This window comes from Octopus bimaculoides, chromosome 24 (genome assembly GCF_046866305.1).
Source record: "Octopus bimaculoides isolate indiv1 chromosome 24, ASM4686630v1, whole genome shotgun sequence".
In the NCBI taxonomy this organism is placed as follows: domain Eukaryota; kingdom Metazoa; phylum Mollusca; class Cephalopoda; order Octopoda; family Octopodidae; genus Octopus; species Octopus bimaculoides.
Window position 1 is genome coordinate 35,476,469 of NC_142951.1, and position 23,550 is coordinate 35,500,018.

Below are 23,550 nucleotides of genomic sequence, written 5' to 3' on the forward strand. Positions count from 1 at the left end.
GAAGCCTTCATCTTTATTTTCATCTTCCTCTTCCTCCTTTTTCTCATCTTTATCTTCTTTAGATCCTTCATGGTTAGGGACTAAAACTATCACAGGTGTGTTATTACTGTTTTTAACACCTGCAATTAATAATTGACATGTAATTAACAAGACATGAAAGTGTAAGCGTGTGCATACGTATGTGACAACGTGTGTGTTTAAGCTGTTTGACATTCAGCTCAGTTAAATGTCTTTTACAGAATTCCAGGGAGGACCAGTCTTTAACTTGGGTTGCAATCAAACTTTGTACCAAATTCTTCTTTTAAAGGTATTGGTCAACCTGCAGCTATGAGGAATTCCATCTACCATCATGCAGAAGATAAGGGGAGTGAACATGGGACCACATTGATAGGAAACAAACTGCTTAACTACATGGCTATAGTTACTGCCATTATGTGTGTGTGTGTGTGTGTGTGATTACGTATAAAAAGGAAGAAAGAAAGAAACTGTCTCACCATAAAGTTTCTGGATGCCCTCAACATCATCTTTTGGGAGGGTGTAATATTTTGACTGTTTTCCGGCATACCATGGATACATCAGTGATCCTGGGGTCTTGCTGTGGGACAAACCCAAAGCATGACCAAACTCATGAGCTGCTACCATAAACAGGTTGACTCCTGCAAATAAAGGAAGGACATAACAGGTTAGAATCCAACAGAAGCGCTGTGTGCGTGTGCTTGCGTAGAAATAAGAGTAGGACAAGTTATCTCCCTTGTGTCATCTCGATTCAAAATTATTCAAAATTATTCAAAATTTAGAAACTAATCAATTATGCAAAATTAAAGCAAAAAACCTGATTCGTGTTTTGAAAGCAAGACATGAAAATAAGTTTTTCCAAAAGGTGAGAAATATCAGATTAATAGTTGTAAGCCATTCGAACATTTCCTTGAATTAATTCAAAGGAATTTCAGTCCAAAATCTTTATTCATTGGACGCGCTTGACCATCCGTTCCAAAGGCGATCAAGCATGACGGACTGGGGGGGGGGGTATCTCATCCCTTCTATACACAACAAGAAACAAGAACTTGAAAGAAGGGAGAGGGAGAAAGAGGGAGAAGAAGATATAACGAATCCTGCGGTTTAAAAGTTAACATTTTGTCAACAGAATGGAGAAGAGTTCGTTAAAATATTTGAAATCAAACGACGGAACAATAAACTAAAAAAGAACTCGTGTTTACCGATCGAGTACACAGATAAAGTACACATTGGACGTCAATTTTCTCTGCTTGTGAATATGAAGATGTCTGTGTAAGTCCATTGACATATTTATCCGTTCATATGTTTGTAACTACGTCGTGTACCTAACACTCATACTATGGTGGGGAGGGGGGATCCTATTCTCCTGAGCAAAATATATTCATCTTTATTTGAATTAAAATTTTTGTGGGGAAATAAAAACAAGGGAGGTCACTCTAGATATGTCCCCTACTCCAGTCACGTGATCAGTGTCACGCTGTAGCCTCTCCAACTTTTTACGTCCCTACGCCAGTGTCTGATCCTTTTTCATCTCTCGACCTACTCTGTCTCACTTCCCTCCACCTCGTACTTCTCCCCTCCTATCAGCCTACTTTAATCTTTAAACCGAACACTCGTAGTTAAACATTAACCTCACTCATCAGTCTAAATCATAGTCATCTGTTGCTACACTGTCGGACGGACGGACTCAATGCAGTTATGTAGTAGTAGTAGTAGTAGGTAGCGGCGGTGAGTGATACCCGTCTGCTCTCTGTCCGTAGTGAACAGTATCGCTACCCATAAAAAATTAATCGCCGCGTAAGGGTGGAGGTGGGCAGTAAATGCTTGCGTATCTGATTGTTGTCGTTGTACCAGTCGTGTTCTCGGGTGGAGAGTATTGATTGCATTTCTTTTAGGCTTGTGGTCTCATGTTAATTCAAGAACTCATTATCTATTACTGCTAATGGGTGACATGTACCCAGGTAGAGATGTACCCGGCAGAGGTACAGCCGGATAGTGGCACTTACCTTCATCAGAATCGACTGTCCAATTCTCGTCATCATCAAAATGTGCGTCTCCTCCTTTGTTTTCACCCGGGAAGAATGCGTGAGCCAGAATATTGCCTGGACAAAAGAGAGAGTCAGAGGTCAATCGGGGATGGCAACATCACACACAAACACATGCATAGATGCACGAATAGACACAAACACGCATACATACGCATTCGTATAGATACATGCAAACACAAACATTCCATTTATGCATACATACACTCTCATACGCTCAAACATACATTCACACACAGCTACACACACGTATACACACACACACACACACTATTTTATGTTGTAAATTTAAAGTTCAATTCTAGACGCCTTCCTTTTATCCTTCTTGGGTCCAGTACCAGTTATATACTGAAGTCAATTATACTCGCAGCTCACCCTCAATTTTCTACATAAAAGTGACGATGTTGTTTAGCCACAGATTAGTTTTGATCTAACAGACTTATAGACACCCGTTCCAACCGTGACAAACACGTCTAATTTCAGATGTAGTACATATAGGACTACATTGTCCAATATGACCCTCACTAATATTTTTTTAAAAGACTGTAAAATGTAATTTGGAAGAGATTTGATACTTATTTCTAGCAAGTTGAGCTGCCACATACAGGCTCCCTTATCGGATCGTTGTTGTAGTGGTGGTCATGGTAAGAGGGATGATGGAGTGATGGTGGTGTAGCGATTACAAAAGGATGTTGGTGTAATGGTTATTGTTGTTGTTGCTTAACCCTAGGTCAGATTGATCCACCTGGCGTCATTCCAACCGTAACCACCTTATCTTTTATTCAGTATTTCTAGACCTACATTATTACCTCGTGTCTCCTTCCAAATTGTGATGGTAGTTTGACTGTTATTGCTAGCCGGTGCGGCTATCGGGCCACTATGGTGAGAGAAACTAACCTGGTCCATCGAATGGATATCCATCGTGATGGAATTTTTGCGCAAACATAATCCGGATGTCGGCGTCCTTCTTGGCTGATCCAAACATAATCTCGGTAAAAGTGAGGTGAGTCACCTGACTCCAGACGCGGAAAGCTTCGTATATCACTGTCCGGATTTTGGTAAACTTCACATCGGGACTGTAGTTTAGGAACCTACAAAAGACAATAGACACACATGAATTGGTTTAATGATGAGTTCGATTAATTTTGTCAGTATTTATTACGATTAAGAAAGAAAGAAAGAGGGGAGTTGTGGCAGTATTTCGTTATTTCGACATTCTGAGATCAAATGATGCCAGAGCCAACATAACTTTTTACTTCACCGGGGTCAGTATTTAAGTACCAGTAATGTACGGAGATCAAGTTCAGACGGTAGAGGGCGACACAAGTCAGAGTGCAATCTGTAACCCAAGCAGGGTTAATAGGTAAACGGCTGTAATCTATTGAGGTTCATCTCATTTGTGCTGACACGGTTTGCTAGACATAGCAGCAAAATCTCATCCAAATCACATCCTATCATTGTTAAAAAGAAGCGACATTGAATAAAGTACTCGTGAATACAACAGTGATTAGGAGAAAGTTTGGATAATCACGGCTGGAATGTCTTGGTTTCTCTTTGATCAGAATTGATTTAGAGAAACATGGGACAGAAAGAGAGAGAGAGAGAGAGAGAGAGAGAGAGAGAGTGTGAGAGAGAGAGAGTTAAGATATAGTGAAGTAGAGGTGGGAGGAAGAGGAGGTAGAAGCTGGATAATCAGTTTGAAATAGAGAGATTGTGCGTGTCATGTGATCAGTTGACCTAATTGTAGAGCAATGGGGATGGTGGAGTTAGTGTTGGGGTGGGGAGAAGTACAGGGTGTAATATTAATGTATAGAATGAAAATATGTGTGTATATGTGTGTGTGTATGTGTGTGTGTATATATATATATATATATATATATATATATATATATATATATATATATATATATATATATATATATATATATATCTGAAGGTATATGTATATAATTGTAAGGAAGTGAAGATGGAAATGATGGTGTAATATTAATGAAATATCACGTTTTCATACACACACACACACACACACACGCATACACGAACAGATGTGCATGTGAGCTGCACTTAGACATCTGTACGTGCAACACACCTGCACAGAGCTTTGCATTTACAAAAGTACGACCATTCAGAATGCGCACGCGCACAATATGTAGTTATAAACACTCAGAATAGAATTCAATCTCTCCACATACATACACATATATACATATGTATATGTGTTATATATATATATATATAGATAAATACATACATACATGAATACATACATATATACATAAGTATATACATTGAAGAAGTTAATAAGTGTTAATTGATGAACATATGCAATTAGATGATCTTTATACACTTGAGATGTTTCATTAAGTTGTTTACTTATGTGTGAGTGTAAATATATATATATGTATATATGTAAATATATATATATATATGTGTGTGTGTGTGTTTATCAGTGTATGTTTGTATGTATGTATATGACTCTAGTTACTATCTAGTATTACACACACACACACGTATTTTCTATGCAATTTAAATTTGAGATTTGATAACTAATCTGTTTTTCTATCCAATATTTTAAGTTTTCATACACACTTAAAGAAACACAGTGACAAAGAATCAGTGAATTAGTGGCTATCATCCTTTCTCTACCTTCTACACAACGCGTGTGCGAATTCTAGGTACCAAGTAAGTACTGTGTGTACCACGAGTGTGCTTTAAGATGTATCGCGTATATAAGTACGAAATCTGTACTCTGGGTGTAGCTGGTGTGTACCACGTGCAAGTGTCACGTGAGTAAATGTAAATATTAGAGTAGATGAAGCAATGTCATTGGTTATCGATACATATTGATGACAATCAGAATTTGTCATCGGTGATTGATTGAAAAATAACAGGACAGTGTCATCAGCTTCTCTCTCTCTCTCTCTCTCTCTGTATGTGTATATGTATGTATGTATGTGTGTGTGTACATACATATTTTTACACACACTCACATATACCTCGTACTAATGGCGCCTACTCAGGCAGAAACAAGGCTGTTCTTTAATCTCCAGACAACGCCTGTCCTTTTCCTTAATGCTATGTTAATTGAGACTATCCGCCCTGGCTTTAATTGCCATTTGGTAATTAAAAGACATCCTTTTGAGGCGGAGATCATTTTAATAAAAAAAAAAAAATTATGTTGTAGTGTATTTGATATACCTGTATTTGTGTCTGCGTTGCTTTTATTACTTGTCACCGGCCAATTTGAGTTCCAGCTTCTGAACAGACATTTCTTGCTTTAAAAGACACTGAAGTCTATCGTAGTTTTGTTTTAGACGATGGCGCAGGGTAACATACTAAAATATTGCTTTGCTGTTGTTGCCTTTTTCGGTGTCGATAATTGTTTTAGTGTATTGTCACTTGACAGTCGATGGCGGCGACTCACAAACGTTTACAATGTTATCGATAATATGTGGTCAATAGGCTCTCTCACGCTTGTAATACAAACTAACACATTCGGACCACGCTTGAACCAATTCAATTTGGGATTCCATTTTACAACCGTCGAAAGTCTGAATAGGATCGAAGGTGAACCAGGCTGGCATAAAATGGACTAGTGGGTCTAAGAGAGTCCTACCATGACACTCTATGGTGAAATATCCAGCGTTGATAAAGTGATCCATTAACAATTATTGGAATACATGTACCTACCTACCCAATATATCACTGGTATAAACGATTATTAAACATGGAAGCGACGATCAAAATAACGTCTCACACTCCGACTGTGGTTTGAGGATAAGAAAACGAAACGAGAGGGAGAGAGAGAGAGAGAGAGAGAGAGAGAGAGAGCGAGCAACGTGTGCAGAATGTCTGACTTTACCGTCAGATTGGTGTCTGGGATAAAATCTGTGTGGGCAGGGAACGGGTGGGGGTGGGGTGGCAGTGGAGTTTGTTGCTGTTTGTTAATTATCTTGTTACTATAGCAACAATAACCTTGCAGCAACGCAAAGGCGATGGTGGGGGGGGGCAGAGAGTGATTCATCAACTGATAATTGCTCAGAAGTAGTTGCAGCAGCAGCAGCAACAACGGTGAGGATAATGAGAAGTTGAAAAGAAGAGGAAGAAGAGAAAGAAAGAAAAGTTGACGACAAAGAAGAAGAAGAAGAAGAAACAGAAAAGATATGATTGTGTAAACCCCCCCCCCCCCCCCTCATCACTCCCCCATCACTAACTGATCAATTACCCACTCCCCCACCCCCTCTACTTCATCGATATTCACTTCCGATAAAGATTCCACGATTTCAATTCCCTTATTCCGTGTAATCTGATATGTTGCACGGCTCGAATATTACTGTTCTGAGATCGATCCCAGGTAGGAAATGTGATAAGTGTTTAGGTCACATGGGGGTGGCAGCGGCGGTGGAGGGAACGAAAGAGAGAGAGAGAGAGACTGAGAAGTAAAATGTGTGCGTGTGTGTGTGTGTGTGTGTGTAAACGTATATGCGACCGAGGTTTACTTGGGACATAAAAATAAAATAACCATGGAACTGTTGCAGTGGCCAGTTGTCCAGTAATTAAGAATTTTTACTGTTGTGGAGGTCAGTTGATGCAAAAGAGAACATTTTGTGGTCAGAGAGAGAGGGGGGGAGAGACTGTTTGTGTTGGTTGACAGAGTGAAGCCGTCCCTCGAACCCCACCAACTGGTCCTTTGCTATCTTTAGTAAGGCCCACACTGTTGTTACCCAGTGGAACATCATCAGAGTGGACCCCTTAGCGGGGTCCACTCTGTTGAAAGTATCCTAGCTTAAGTCACCGATTTAAGGGTAACTGCTGCGTCCCTTCCCACCTATCAGTCTTTTCAGACACTGAAAGAGTTCCGAGGGTTCTTTAACATTATGGCACAGATGGTCGTCGGAATCGCCATTCTCTAAATTCAATCTGGAACAGTGTAAATAGCAAAACCTTTTCGACAATTTTGTGAAGGTCAGTGGCCGAGTAATTAAGCCATTGGGCATGCGATTGTTAGTTTGGCAGTTCGATTCTTGGACTGAGTCTTTGAGCAAAATACTTCTGTTAATTTTACCCAATTTCAATGAAGATCAGCGGTCGACCCTGTAATACACTGGGGTCTTTGTTCAAGAATTGGTTTTGTACTCTGAGCCATCTAAACATCTCATTGACTCAAACTTCGACCTAATGGTTCTAAAGGATGGAGAACAAATTTTCTAAATAGTTAGTACCAGGGGTATGCACTCTCAGGCATACAAGCTAAGCGTTGCATGCGATGTGATTTCTTATCGATATCATCGGAAAATTCGATAAAATAGTTACTTTTTTTTTCCAAAGAAACTGCGTCCAGGTGTTTTCTAATATATTCTGCCTCCCCTTCCCCCTCTCTCAGAGATTCGGTCGTCTGCTTTGAGAAGACGCACGTGACACCCCTCACCTCCGCCTCTTTGTTTGTGTACAATTGTTACCAGCCCCGTTCCACTTTCTGACCTGAACAATCCCAGAATTCCTGAGTTAGCCAGACGACATGTTGGAACAACTTGGCGGTAAGTTTGAATTTTGTTTTTATCCAAAGCATGTTTGCATTATTATATTTTTGGAGTGTTCTGAATTTCAGAAGTAACTAATTAATCTTAAATTAATTTGACTAACGTTATTTTTTCCGTTTTGTTGAAATTGACTTAAAATTTACTCAGACAATTTACGTGTGTTCTTATCTAAAAGTAGCCATTTTCAAAACTTGATAATTTTTCAGTCTTTTATGATATATTAGGGGAAAAATATGGAGTCGATGCAGGAATCGGAATTCAGAGATCCAAAAATTGAGCCCCAACGATATTATAGACTGCTTTATAACAAAATCATCAGTACAATAGTTGACCAGGCGATCTTTCGGTGCAAGTACGCAACAACTTCGGGTCGTTGCGCGCACGCATACTGATTACATTATCGTATAGTGTGTTTATGTGTTTAAAGTTTCAGTTTGGATGGCTTTTTACAATGTTGAATTTTCGCTGTCTTTCATTGTGTGTGTATTCATGTATATGCGTGTATTTTCAATGTGTGTGCGTTAGACGTAGTCTTTTAATATACGGAGTTCAGTAAGTCTCAGAACAGTCTGCTTGAGTATCAATAATTTTCCAGGAATTGACAAGGAGCATGATAAAGCACCTGACTTGTCTTCGAGAGGGTAACTATCTAAAACCATGGCCATATAATGTAACTAAATATGTTCTCTTTATTAAATCATTTCGAATTGATTCAGCTGAACCAATAGGTATAGGGGCTAATGCAGAATCGCACCCCTTTGAAAAACGAAATTTTGTGAAAAAATTTTTTCGGATTCCTACCTTTAACAGAGATTCCGAATATGCAAAAATATTAACAGAATCTAATTTCATCTTTATTCCATTACACTTATGATTTTTAGACATTTTTAAGGGAGATCGAGGATGGGAAAGTACTGACGTTTCGAAGAGAGAGAAAGATACAAACAATACACTTATTTCAGGCTCATCTCTACAGAGCCATTTTTTATTCTCTGCTTATTCTAGGTCATACGAGGGTGGTTGCATATTCAGAATCTACCATATGTAAATCGTAGGAATACGAAAATTCTTTTACTGAAAAATTGCCAGTGCGGGGTGGGTGGGGGGAAATTCATTGCATGCCCGACCCCAGCAGTCACCGCACGCCACTGGTTAGTACATAGTTAACTCATGTTGTTATATTGTAGAAAGAATCAAAGACGGTCCAGCCGTAGCCATACCATTAATATTTTAGACAGACAGACAGACAGATTGATAGAAGACTGTTAAATGGAAAATTAAAGAGAAAAAACTGGATGAAGATAATATATAAAAGATAAAAATAAACAATGAACGAGAGCATAGATTTGGGAAGAAGGGTGTCTGGTGGAATCGGTGGTTTCTGAGGGTGTCTAATTGCATTCAGAGTTCGAATTCCGTTGGAGTCAAATACACTTTTTAACCTTTCAGGGTGGAGAGATTAAACAGTAACCAAGTATTGCGGCAAACTCAACCTCCGCTCCACATCCCGCTCACTCCTATGTTAGAAATAGTTCGATCTTTCTCTTTAGACTCCGAATTTACAGATCAATACAAATATCTATCATTGCTCACAGATCGATACAAATATCTTTGAGAAATATTGAATGAAAATCGATTTTTGAAGAGTCTCAAAAGTTCAAAGAATTGTGCTTTAGGTTTGGATGAAGAATAACGCTGCAATGAGGTATGGAAATATTGGTACTATAGCATTAACCACACCAGTGCATACACCACTTGCACAACATCATAAACCACAGTACATACACCACACAACCGACACCACCATCCCCACCACCGCCGCTGCCACTAACTATATAATATCTCATTCTAATTAACGTCTGATCAATATTTAGTCTTATCTTGTAGTTGTACATGTTGCTGTCTTGTTGCATGCTTCTCACCTTGCTGCTCTTTTGTAGTGCGCGCGCAGACGTCGTTATAATCAGCATCGATAGGTGGCGCTAAGTTGAAAATTTCGAGAGAGTACCAAGCGATTGAAAATAGACAGATACATCCATCCTGCTCTCTCTCTCTCCTTCTCTCACACACACAGATAAGCCTTAGATGGGAGCATACAGGCGGTGTTCACAACTATTCCCCATCTGTGCTGCTGCCAACTCCCTATCGTTGCTAGGGTGGTCGTTCGGTAAACGCCATCTGTTGAGGAGGTTCTCTGTTGTTCTCAGATCGGGCCATGTATAGGCCCCGACTCTTGTCGTCACACTTACGTAAGTGTGCCGTTCTTAATATAACAGGAAGCTCAGCCAGGCACCAATTAAGATTCTATAATGGAATTCTATAAGAGAGTTTTTAAGGTCATAGAAAATACGCTGCCGTAAAACCGACCACGAGAAGATGAAACAGTGGCTGTGCTTCTAAATTCATTGCCAATAGCTTGATAGAAATTGGTACCATGATTGCTGCTGATGATGATGATGATGAGGCGAGTCTGTCATGTTGTTTTATATCATTCACAAGTTATAGCCGATAAATGATGATGACGGTGATGATGGCGATGAAAGTGGAAAACGGAAAGAGACCGGCGCTAGTTTGTGTTTGCAAGCGTCGTAGTGCTATGAGAGAGACACATCTGTACCTGGAGAGAACGCCGGTCTATCTCGTGCAATATTCCCATTAAAGAATGACGTGGTCTACCTAGAAACAAAGCGAAATGGCACTCATAGATTTGAACTCGTTTCCTTTGAGTTCGTACACCAATAAATTATTCACACGGTCACATGACCAACACACACGCACTGTTGATTAGTCGTAAAAGTAGTAATAACGGTGGTGGTGATGGTAGCAGTAGTGAAGGTGATGTGGCGACGGCGGTGGGGGGCACACAACTGTACAATGCTCCTCAGAAATGTCAACCTTTCTCTATTACTGGCGTCCTTAATACTTCATCTGGTCACCGATGTTGACTGCGAGAACTCTTCACAAGGGACAGCTAATCCCTAACGTATTTTTGATGGATTCCACTTAGCAGACTTATTTCTTCTCCACTCGGTTTAGTATCATCAGCTAAATGCTACGTGTTTTTAGTAGGGGCAGACTCTGCTAAAGACACTCAGCCATTAGCTGAACCGTGCCTCCGGTTTGGGGTTAACATCTTTCCTTTCTTCCGCCAATGTCTGATTCTAAAGAAGGTCAGGTGTGTTGTTTTTCCTTAGTAGTTATAAAAATAATTATCTCCAATAATAATAATAAATCATCTGCTACAACCTTTCCAAAATACCGCTCCCTTCCTTCTGCTCCCTGGACGATAATTGCTCCCTCAAAATATTCTACACTATTACAGCTTGTTATAGTTACTCTCACTCGAAAAATGCTGCTTTCTCTCGGACTTATGTCACTGCGGTTTGTCTCGACATTGTTTAGCCCTTGCTGTACTAAAGATGTCACTAGTGCATTAAATTTTCATTATTTAGAGCAGCGATTCCCAACCGTTTTTAGTATCCAAGCCCAGATCCAAAACCTGGATGTTTTAGGGGGCCGCACAAAATAAAATAAAAAAAGAAAGATAAAATACAAATTAATTAAAGAAAAGTTTATTATATTTATAGAGGGAAAACCGTTGAGGGCCACCGGGAGGATGCAAGGATGCATGAGGGCTGAATGCGGTCCTAGGAGCGACGGTTGAGAACTACTGATTTAAAGGTTTAAAGAACACTCTAACACTGGCGGACCTTGGATGGGTTCTGGTTTAATAGATCTTTTACTTCCGAAATATTTTCTGCAAAGAATACCAAAACCCCCGGAGGGAAGGAGGACTTTTTCATTTACAAGATCTTCAAAAGTAAACATAGCTTCTTTACATAGCATAAGCACAGGATTGACAAACCGCTACGGCTGCAAGGTTTAGTTCCAGACATTGACGTTCTGAGTTCAGATCCGAACAAGGTCACATTTGTTTTTTTCTCTTTCGCGGTCAATGAAACACACAGAAATATACACATGCATATACACTAAGAAGTATGCATTCACTAACGCATACACATATACACTAACAACTAAACGCAGGGTCGAACTAAAGAGGGAGTCTCTATGTGGACACTCAAAACACTAGAAATAACAGCCAAACCACCTTATATTACCTTATATTACATCCAAAAAGACTCGTAAGATAATGTGGTCTGAAATATATCTCTACAAAAAAAAAAAAAAAAGCAGGAAGGTCGTGGTTGGGTTGTCAGTAAATCAAGGACGACCTTAAAACAAATTACGATTTAATTTTTTTAAATTTCAGGAACTTTTAATTAATCTTTAATAAAACAAACATAAAAAAGTAAACGAAATTAAACGAAGAAAAAATGTGGAACAGAAATGGAAGGAAGGGTGGGGGCGGTGTTTTAGTTTCAGAAGAAAAACTTTGGTTGTCTGAAGTCTGGGATTATAGTAACATAAGCATGCGTGTGTGTGTGTGTGTTTATATACGTAATGTATGTGTATGTAGCACGTGACCGAGCTACTGGAAAGGGGACAGACAGTGTCCCCCTGGGGAGGTGGACTAAATTACTCAGCAATTTTTCACTTCCTGGTGGTGTGGCGGCGGCGGTGGTGGTGGATGTGATGTATCCGTTAGAGCCCATGGATCACAACTGCAGATGTAAACACAGTCTGTGTGTGTATATATAGTGTCTGGACACACACACACGTCGCAAATATATCATCATAAGTATATATATATATATATATATAATATATTCAATAGCTCTTGTGTTCTGCAGGATTTAAACAGGACACCCACACACACGGTTGTGTGTGGGTGTGTATATAAATCCGTTTCATGCCAGGCTCCCGGCTTTCGTGCAAAACTTAAGTCACCCCCCCCCCCTACTGTGTGACACCAACAACCTAAAGTCTGCTGTTGCTGCAGCGTTTCCAAAACTTGTGGCGACTCTGTCACAGACTTAATTTCTCCCCTGCCCCGTCACCGCCACTCCTCCTCCTTCCACCCTTTCAAGCAACCTTCACATTTCAAGGTCGACCCTTATTAATTAATGTAAGGGCTCCAGTTCTTCTAATTAACTAAAAGTACACAATTAGAAGTTAATGAAAAATTCTAGTGAAACAAGGACGGCAACTCATTTGGAAATAGAGCTTAAGGAATGTAGTAGAGGAGACTTTGGTAACAAGAGCCACAACTCTGGACGTGTTTGAACGTTATTAGGCCTCGTCAGCAAAGTATAGCTAGAATCTCTCGCTTCCTTCACCCTTTCTCTCTCTCCCTCTCTTATTAGCGATAAGTCTTAACTTGTGACATTAATAAACCATAAATTGTAACCTATGACTCTCCCCAAGTCCGACATTGTGATCTCTGACCCGGCAAAGTCACATGATGTCAATCACTTTTAGTGAATTCAACATTTTAAAGAATTGCTGGAAGTTTATTCCTGTAACGTTTATTTAGTTTTGCAAATGTATTTTGGGTTAACCATGTCAGAAACAAACTACGACACATCAAAGTGGCACAGTAACCCACTTGCCGGCCTAAACAACATAAAATGACTCTCTTGGAAATGAATACATTTTAATAACTTTGTTTCTTTCCTCCATTTCTTCCTCCTGTCTTGATACTTCGTTTGTAAACGTTTTCAGAGAAAACCTATTTTAGAAGATGAAGTTACTGGAATACATATTTCATAAATCTGTTTGATGTGGCGAGTAAGATGATAGGGATTCATAAAACAACTGGGATTTGAGAAACCAGAAAATGATTTATTATTTCAATAATCTTAGGATGAAATCATTGCTACAGCATCTTCGTAGTTTTAATAACCCGAGACGAGTTGGGAAACGGTAAATAATAAGAACAATACTAATAGATGCATTACTCCTTTGAAATGGTCCTTAAAAACTGGAAACATTTAAAGAGAGAAACGACACACAAATGGACATTTTTCTTCCTTGACATAATAAGTTCCTACCCACCGAAATAATTCTCCAAAGAGAACCACGCCCTATCTTACCCCACAACCAATCTTGCATTTTTAACAGTTCTTGTATGAAACTTAACGTTTTAGTATCTCACGAGAAAAACAAACTTTCAGCCCTCACTCCCACCCATTACATACCCATGCATACACACATGTATATACATATACACATTGGCTGGTAGTATTACACTGGTGTAGAATACAATCAAGCGAGAAAATGTCTTCAATGCTTTGAGAGAAAAAAGGGAAACGATTTATTCAAAGTTTGGACTGTTTTTCGTACTCGAGATCCTCAGGCAATATTATACACACAAGCAGATATACACGGACAAATATATATATATATAAATAAAAGTATATATACACTCACACATATAAACCACCGCACGAACGTTAATTACACCAATCAAACACCACCAATGTTAGCTTCTTCCTTCTTTGCTCGCTCCTCCCCCACTTTATCGTGTGTGTGTATATATACATATGTGTGTGTGTGTGTTTGTCTATGTGCATTTCCTTAAATATAGCTGTGTCACTACCTCTGTGTGTGTGTGTTTACGTGAGTGTGTATATATGTGTATCTTCATACGTGTTAGAAGTGTTGAAAGCCAAGCGAGGTCGGCCGAGACCTGGTTACTAGAACCTTAATACAACAGACATATTTCAATGGTGGGCACAGTCAGTCCTGGTCACTGTGTGTCCTCCGTAGAGTCCACTCAGGGAAAGGATTGGAGGCAAACACGATCTGTCTCTGGTTCGATGCCCTCCACTAGGCCGTTGGGCCGTCTTAAGCAGAGTCCATTCTGTTGCAAGCATTTGGTTTCCAGACTAAGAACTCCACCTCAAGAATCTCCGAAACCCTAAAAAATGCTCGTGTGTTGGCCCGTCAATTAACAAGACAGCAATGTGTGTAGTTGGAGGTGGAGTCAGAATAGACTTACGGTTCAAAATTCTAACAAGCAGAGGTGTGATGTCGTGTTTGACTGTCAAAGTAAAGGGGTAGATTTCACATGATATAATATTTGAATATATCACGTGATATTAACTGGGAAGAGTTTTAGCCCATGGGAATTATTTCCCCTGTTTACTTGGTTTTAAAAAAAAAAAGCAGCAATTTTTTTTATGTAAAGCACTTTATCAAATAACAAAGCAGGCTTGAAAGGACAATTTGACTCCTTCATACAAAATGGTTGATATCACGTGGCAACAAGTACAACAACGAGGACATTTTTTTTTCTTTTAAAGCAACACCAGAAGGTTAAACACAGGAACAAAAGCAACAAATGTACAACGATGTTGAGATAAAATATCGTGGTTCTCGCCAAGAAAGTAAGCTTCTGCTATATTCAATGACCTTCGATCGCTGTCTGCTACTTAAGTGAACTGTTATGGCATCTCGGCCAATTAGAATGGTTGCTCTAACGTCACAGACATATTAAAAATAAAGGTGGTAACTTCTTCAGTTGTTTCCCAACTCCTTACTAGATGCTTATAGGTCGACATTCAAGGACTAGGCACCTAAAACTATAGAATTTAATAACTATTTTACAAGAAAACTACTAAATTATTTCACAAGCAAATACGATCGGTCATTCTTCCATATTTTCGTCCATCTCTTTTACAAATACATATCTAGCTATATGGTTCTGTCAAGCTGAGCTCTTCCTTCCTACTTCTCGTCCAATTACCCTTAACGCCTCACTTTCTCTCCTACCCCATTTCTATCCTTTATGTCTTTTTCGCTTACTTTCTATTCAAACAACACCTTGTCTCCATACTTCCGGTCTCCATACTCAGACGTTTCCCCGAGCAACCATATTCACCGGAATTGACTTCGTAGTTACCTTCTGCTTTTCACTTTTTAGTCACCCGTCCATATGTATCTATCTATATACATACATACATATATATATATATATATATATATATATATATATATATACATATATACATACAGGCTTACACACAGACTCCTATATAACTGTTATATACTGTATATTCACTGTGGACGTCTAATTGACTTTTGTTGTCTTTTCCTGTTTGTATTTTTAATTTGTCCTCTGCGTGTGTTTGTGTGTGTGTGTGCGTGCGTGTTGCACTTCATCGTAAATATTGTCCACAGCTTGGTTTTGAATCTTCTGGCAAGAAATCCTGATTCAAATGAAATCTATTCCTTACCAATAGGGGAAAGGCATGAACATCACACGATAGCATATCTACTTCAAAATACTTGCGGATGAGGGGCAGCAGACTACATAACTTTTAGACTCAATGACTGTTGAGATCATTTCTTAGTTTCCATATTGATACCAGCTATATACTGGAGTACAAATTTGCTTTGTATCAAGTTTAAAAAATGACCCAATAACTTTTACCTGCTCTTTTTTTTTTTTTTTGCCCCAGCATTTCCCATTCGTCGTGCCCCACCCTCGTTTCTTCCTTTGTCTTTCTCGGCTCCGCTGTGACGTCTTCCCGCTTCTCCTCATTCAAGCAGGTTGTGATGATTCTCTGAACACCACGACCAAACTGAACAAGGACAAGCAAGGCAACAGGTTCAGGGCGTGTGTGTGTGTGTTTCCCCGACAATTTGTCCCATCTTCATCACCATGGTAACGGTCTGCTGCTGCTGTTGCTGGTGGTAATGATGGTACGGATGAAGACATTCGTCCCGTCACTGCTTTCTTCTAGGTTGCTATGACTACTGGCTGCAGCTGCTGTCAGTGGTGAAGGAAGTAGGTTTACGTTTCAATATCAGGGTTGGCTTAGTACATTTTCAAGTAGTAGTAGTAATAGATAAGACAGGGATGGTGTTTCGACATTTGCGCCAGTGGTGTAATAGCAGTATTGGTAGTGGTACCCTTGTGGTGGTGCCAAGTAAATAGAGTCAATGGTCTGATAGTAATGGTTACATGTAGTAGTAGGAGTTGTTGTAGCAGTGGTGGTGGTGGTGTTGGTGTGGTGATAGCAATGCTGTAGTGGTGTTGTAGAAGTGACCGTTAGTGTTATGGTGGAAGTGTTGTCGAGATGTTGCGAAGATATTTGAAAGAAATCCCTTCCACCCGTCTGCTTCCTTGATCCCAAATTGATGGGCACAAATAATATTCCTTCTGGGTAAACAGATGTGATATTGTGGACTGATTCGGCTGGAACTCGCTGCCGGCCACGACGAAATCAAAAGGAGCAAACCCCATCCCTCATCCCCCATCCTTCAAATTTTTCGCACAAAGAGAAAGTGAAGGATTTCACTGTGGTCTCTTGTCTAAATGGAATGGCTATGAAGTGAGGCAGACTGGTGAGTCAGACCCAACGGGGGTGGCTTGCGGCAAAGAAATTGAAAGAAAGTACGAAATAGTGCAGCAGTTATATAAGTGGTGATGTGAGGGAGGAAGAAAGATTGGGAGATGTTTAAGTAGGATTAAGTGGGTAGGCGCCACCAGGTACGTTTCGAGGGCCAGGCCACACTTGGCGCCACGATACATCTATTGCACACAGGCACACACACACGCCTGTGCGTTTAGGATTTAATTGTGGCCGTTTTATAACTGCTTATTTTGCCATCATTTGTGTGTTATGTACTTGTGTGTGTATAATGTGAGACTCAATTAGCCTCTCACACTATGTGAGCATTTGTATGTCATATTTTGAAGTGTGTATGTTATATATTTATGTATATGCTGTAGCGATGTGTGAGAATTGGGGATTTGCACTGTATGTGTATATAGGTGTGTGTGTGTGTGTGTGTCTGAGAGAAAGAGAGAGAGAGAGAGAAACAGACTGACAGAAAGGGAAAGACAGTATGTGTGTGTGTGTGTGTGTGTGTGTGTAGGAAGGTTTTAAATATCGCGACTGAAGGCGGGTATGAGAAGAGAGGGTAACTTGATAAGTCTGACATTCCTGCAGACGATAGAAATCTGGGGTGAAGGAAGAATTTTCAAAAGCCAACATCCCCATCAGCGCCATCTTCAAACATTCATACTAGGCGCGAATCAACGAGGAAGCAGCCTTTATGAGTCACTCGACATGCTAGAAATAACAGTCAACCTTCCTTCAACCACACACTACAGGATGAAAAAAAGAGGGCATCCAAGTAGTGGCTGATATACAATGTCAACGAAAGGATTGATGGTCACCGCTAGAATAGATTTCACCAGTGTTTACATTATTGTTATTATTATTCATAATTGGCAGAAAGTTACAAAAGTAACTCAAAGATAGAACATCAAAACCTTAGCTCGCGAGTAACTTCTGTAACTTTGTACCAATGAAAAACAAGAACAGAAAAATGCAGACATCACACTATGAATTGAGTTCTATTATGTTAGGTTTACCGAAACTATATATATATATATATATATATATATATATATATATATGTATGTATGTATGTATGTGTGTGTGTGTGTGTGTGTGTGTGTGTGTGTGCGCGTGTATGTATGTATGGCCCCGGAAGTGGGGTGTATTTTAAAGTTTCGGAATGAGAACGGAACATTTACAGATAACGTGAATTTATACTTCCGAGGACCAGATTTGATGTAAAAACTGGCACTTCACTATATATATATATATATAATTTTGGGACTGCCATGTTGGCTTGGCGATAACTATTAATTTCCAGTACCGCTGCCGTAGTCTCCTTTAGAGAGACTTAGAAATATTAATAACTCTCTATATATATATATACATATTATATGTATGTAATATATACATGTAACAGGTTATGTTACGGTTAAACTGTTCAAACTCTGGGAGACAGTGTAATAATCAATATGGAAAAGAATATGGAGAGAGAGAGAGAGAACACTGAAGTGAAAGAAGGGGAGAAGGAGTCGGATGTAAAGTAACAACAACAACAATAATACGAATACGTCTTGAAGCTAGAGGTTACAGTAACCGTGACTTTGTATAGCTTAGGTCGACGGATATATAAGAGGGGGCCGCCCCCTGTATTATCAAACGTCTCCCCGCCAACCTCTTCAACGGCCTAGAGTTTAGGTTTAAAGAATGACTGCTGTAGTGGTGATGGAGGCGGTGGAGCAGTTCTCCACGTTTATCCAGCAGATGTTTCCTGAATATAACAATCACAACAACATCTTTATAATCACTACCCTTCGCCCCTACCTACACTTTTGAGCGAATTTCTTACAACGGAAGTAACTTCGAAAGATAGCAGCTAACTCATTCATACCTCTATATACATACTACACACACAAATATATGGAGAGAGAGAGAAGTTTTACCAGACCGTTATTTTCAACACTGAAAACAAATCTGAAGAAATTTTCGAGCAGAAAAAAAGCTTCAGCAAGTTATATGGCGAACCGCGCCTCGCTCTGTGTGTAAGTTGAACAAACCGATAGGCGAAATTAGTAGGTCTAACACACATATATATATATATCATAGCAATCCTTCGATATTAGTAAACGACGGCATTCCCCCACTCAACTTTCCCTCATGACAGATTAAGAGTCTAAGCTGAAAAACAGGGTTAATAATGTCGTCACGTCATACCGACACTCTCTAGACCAATACCGAAGGAATACAGTAGACAGACAGACAGACAAATAGATAACTAGGCAGATAGGTAGGTAGGTAGGTAGGTAGGTAGATAATGTATGTGTGCGTGTGAAATGATTATGAGCGCGACAAAGAATGATAATGTGATGAAAGCAGCAGATAACAATAATAATAATAATAATGATCATAACAACAGCAACATTAATAATAATAATAATGATAGTAATAATAAAATAATAATAATTATAATGTAACACCGGTAAACTGTATTCAATAAACGGTGATCAATCGATAATATAATAGAGTTCAATAAATGGTGATCAAGTTTTCTATAACTGACAACAACAAAAACAAATATTTTTTTCTACTTTCACTGTCAGACAGTGGTGGTGGTGGCGGTGGCGGCGGCGGCTTATGTTATGATTGTTTTGGTTGCGGCAGTAATTGGTGATGGTGATGGTGATATTAAATTCTGTTGCCAAAATCTGCTGAACAAGAGACAGGGATAGGAGGAGGATGGAGGTGGAAACAATACTGGCAACAAAATAGGCATTCCTGAAAATACATACATACACACATCCATCCATCCATCCATACATACGTACGTACCTATGTGTGTGTGTGTGTGTGTGTGTAGACTGAACTCAGTCGGCCTCTCAGTTGTTTTGTCATGTCTTTTAAGAGAAACAGAAAAAAAAAAGACGGACCGACTCTGCTTAAAGGAAGGGCGAATAGACATATTTCAGACAATTGTAGCCGTGGGGCCAATGATGATGGTGGTGGTGGTGGTGTCTGCTATTACAGCCGTTGTCCCTGAACTTCGTCACAACAAAACCAGGCATTCTTAAATCCCATTCTATATTCTTCAGCGTTTATCTTCTTCCATTGTAGATCTGTGATGGTTTATCGTTGTAATATTTTCTCTTTAGTTTCTTTGCCAAATTGGAACCACAAAAAATAGTCACCGCAGCCGTTTAATCTTCTTGTGTGTTTGTTTGTGTGGACGGATAGAAAAAGAGAGAGAGAGAGAGAGAGAGAGAGAGAGAGAGAGAGAGAGAGAGAGAGAGAGAGAGATGTCTGAATATACGCGTGTGTAGCGCATCGCATAACTGTGCACGATCGTGTGACTTTCCAAAACTTGACTTGATTGCGATTCTGGCCATACTGGAGTACACTCACATATTTCTACAATCTTTCACTGTGAAATGGTCTGTAACATCGTATGCTTTCATGTTTTAGAACTTCTGTGGTTTATGGGTGTAGATATCGATAAGTAGTTGTGTATGTGGGTCTGCGTATTTTCAGGAATGCCAAGGCCTAAACTTTCCAGCAAATGCGATGTCACAGAGGCTTTTATAATATTGTGCCTTGTTTGATGTTGATTGGTGTTGGCCGGAAATGTATTCTGATTGGTCAGTTGTAAGTGGAGTGTTTAGCCCAAAGTCGGGCCTAATCGAGCAAATCTATGGTCAAAGGCGTTCCAGTGATGACCATCCTGTTCAGTTAATCTGCTATAATGTATCGAGTAGTACATGACCCTATTAGGTACATCTGCTGTTTCATGGAAGCTGGGTGTAGTTTGTGGGAGATTTGGCTGTTGTTTCTAGCAGGTTGAGCGACCACATACAGGTTCATTTCAAGTGTTTTCAACAGACGTGACTGGAGAGGACCTAATTGGAGGTTGAGGGCAGAGTGTCCCTCTTGAATGATGGTGGTGGTGGTGGAGTGGTAATGTCGGGGATATAAGTAGGGTAATCGAGATTACCCTGTGTAATTAATGCAAAGTAGATGAGAGAGAGAGAGAGAGAGAGAGAGAGAGAGAAAGGAAATAATGTGTGGATGCGTGAGTGGCAAGGAGTGTGGCAACAAGATAATGGAAGAGGTGAAGAAGGAAGAGAAGGAGAGGAGAAGGAGGGGAGAGTGTGAGGACAAAAAAAAAAACGAGAGAATGTGAAGGAGAGGGAGGAGTGTAACGGAGTGTGTGTGTGGGGGGGGGGGATTAAAATTTCAGAAATTAATGAAAAATTCTGAAAGTAAAAAAAAGCCCCAAAAGACCCGAGTTTCTTTTGTTAGCTTTTTTTCAAACTGTCAGTGATACTTCAAGACACCAGGATATAACTGGTTGAGTCTTTATTATCCCCTCCTCCTCCTCCTCCTCCTCCTCCTCCTCCTCACTTATGAATTTGATGTTGTTAACACTTGAACTAGAATCAAAGCGGTACCAAGGTGGACTTATAAAGAGGGAATCTCTAAATTATTAATTAATGTCCGGTTTTAATTGTTGTCAGAAGCGAACGGGTTGATATCGTTGTTGAGCCCTAGGTCAGCCCTGACCCAGCAGACCTACAAGCAAGGATGTGGTATCTGTAACCATTCTTACTTTCATTTAGACATAATATATCCAGAATTACATTATCCTGTCCCTCAAGATTGGTAGGATGCGATTTGAGTGAGATTTGGTTGCTATTTCAAGGAGATCGAGGTTCCGCGTAAATGTGTTTGCTAAATCTCTGTGAGTGTAGCAAATAGAACGTTTGTACCAAACATTAGATAACAAGAACATCAGACAACATAAAACATGAGACATCTACAGACATTATGTGACAACATGGTCTGAGGTCATCAGACGTCGTCGGCCATTACTCACCTGAACGTCAGGTTCGTTTTCTCCCATTGGGATCCAGATATAACGTATCGTTTCTTTCTCTCATTTCCCCACGTATCCTCCGGTAAAGTATCTTTATTTCCACATCGAGGTTTTTCCATCCATTCTATTGTCCGATGGTCAAGACGTCCTGTGAGGGGTAAATTGGCAAAAGCCTGGAATCTACGGATTGCTTTCACCTGAGCCTCTTCGCTCATCAAATTTTCCATCTCTAAACTTGGGCCATTAACGTAGCCGAACTCCATCAAATATTTCTGAAACGGAGGAAAGAGAGAAAGAATACATTAAAAACTAGAAGTTTATAAGAAATAACAAGACAGGATGGTCGTAGGGAAAGGTTTTGTTTGTAGAAAATACATCAGATGTTACTGGTATGTATCTTATATGAATTTCGGTAGGAGTGGTTATGGGAAGAAACATATTGTTGACATTAGGAGTAATGGTTGAAGTTGACAATAGGCTGCATCAAACTGACCTGTAGCGTGAGGGTGGGCAAGAACAAAGGATGCTAACCAATAAATAAACACACACACACACACACACACACACACACACACACACACACACACACACACACACACACATATGTATATATCTACACAAACCCAGCAAAGAGAAATAACGGAGAGTGGCCAGTTGCATGGATCTGGATGACAAAGACAAAGAAATGTTTATTGAACACCATACAAGACAAATGTTTTCTTAATTCCTTGAATTTCTCTTCGATTCGAGAGAAAAGCAGCAAACACAATGAGAAGGCAAGATGATCTCAAAGAATGAACAATTCTCCGGAATAAACATGCAGCAACAAAAGCACAACCCGTTGTTAACTGCAGACAAGAGGACAATTGCAGACATGTTTCTACCTCAACAAGTGTCATCATTCACTTTAGCTAGACATGACATAGACGTGTGTATATGTGTACGTGTTCGTGTATGTTTGCTTATATATGCACGCGCGCGCACACGCTCACACACACGGAATTTTAAGTACTGGTTATTTGTTGTCCAATTTAAATTTAAATCGTATTACACACACACACACACACATATATATATTACGACGGCGAGGGTTCCATTTGATCCGATCGACAGAACAGCCTGCTCGTGAAATTAACGTGCAAGTGGCTGAGCACTCCACAGACACGTGTACTCTTAATGTAGTTCTCAGGGAGATTCAGCGTGATACAGTGTGTGACAAGGCTGACCCCTTTGAAATACAGGTGCGACAGAAACAGGAAGAAAGAGCGAGAGAAGGTTGTGGTGAAAGAGTACAGCAGGGTTCGCCACCATCCCCTGCCGGAGCCTCGTGGAGCTTTTAGGTGTTTTTGCTCCATAAACACTTACGACGCCCAATCTGGGAATCGAAACCGCGATCCAACGACCGCGAGTCCGCTGCCTTAACCACACACACACACATATATATATATGTAGAGAGAGAGTGTGGTAGAATATAATGTAGTGAGCAGTTAAATTCGCTATCATCATCATCATCATCATCACAAATTCAGTTCTTGTTTATGATGAAGCTACGACAATAAACTTTCACCTTGACATCACAACACGTGATCCTGTGGCCACGTGGTTATTGTGTTTATCCAGTGATGACTGTCGGAAAAGTTTAAATTGATAAAATACTTCAAGTGACGGAAATAAGCTTTGCCAGTTCTAATCTCACTTCCGACACGTCTCCTGCTTCGAACATAGATTTCTCTTCTCCCCCCCCCCTCCTCTAATAAGGCGGGATTGGACAATGGCACTGCTCCAGCATGGTCTCAACTATTTTAGTGAAACAATAGCACAGGAGCGGC

The 23,550-nt window shown here is 39.9% G+C and overlaps 1 protein-coding gene across 1 annotated transcript in view; it reads right to left on the reverse strand.

Annotated features, from left to right (window-relative positions):
* Positions 1-23,550, reverse strand: part of LOC106867930 (stromelysin-1) — a 57,882-nt gene that overhangs the window by 2,866 nt on the left and 31,466 nt on the right. Inside the window, exons 2-6 of the mRNA XM_014912998.3 lie at positions 21,722-21,993; positions 2,958-3,151; positions 2,022-2,117; positions 495-656; positions 1-119 (exon numbers count right to left, since the gene is read on the reverse strand). The exon at positions 1-119 is cut by the window's left edge and continues 72 nt beyond it. Of these exons, the coding sequence (XP_014768484.2) occupies positions 1-119; positions 495-656; positions 2,022-2,117; positions 2,958-3,151; positions 21,722-21,993 (843 nt within the window). The remainder of the gene's footprint in view (positions 120-494; positions 657-2,021; positions 2,118-2,957; positions 3,152-21,721; positions 21,994-23,550) is intronic.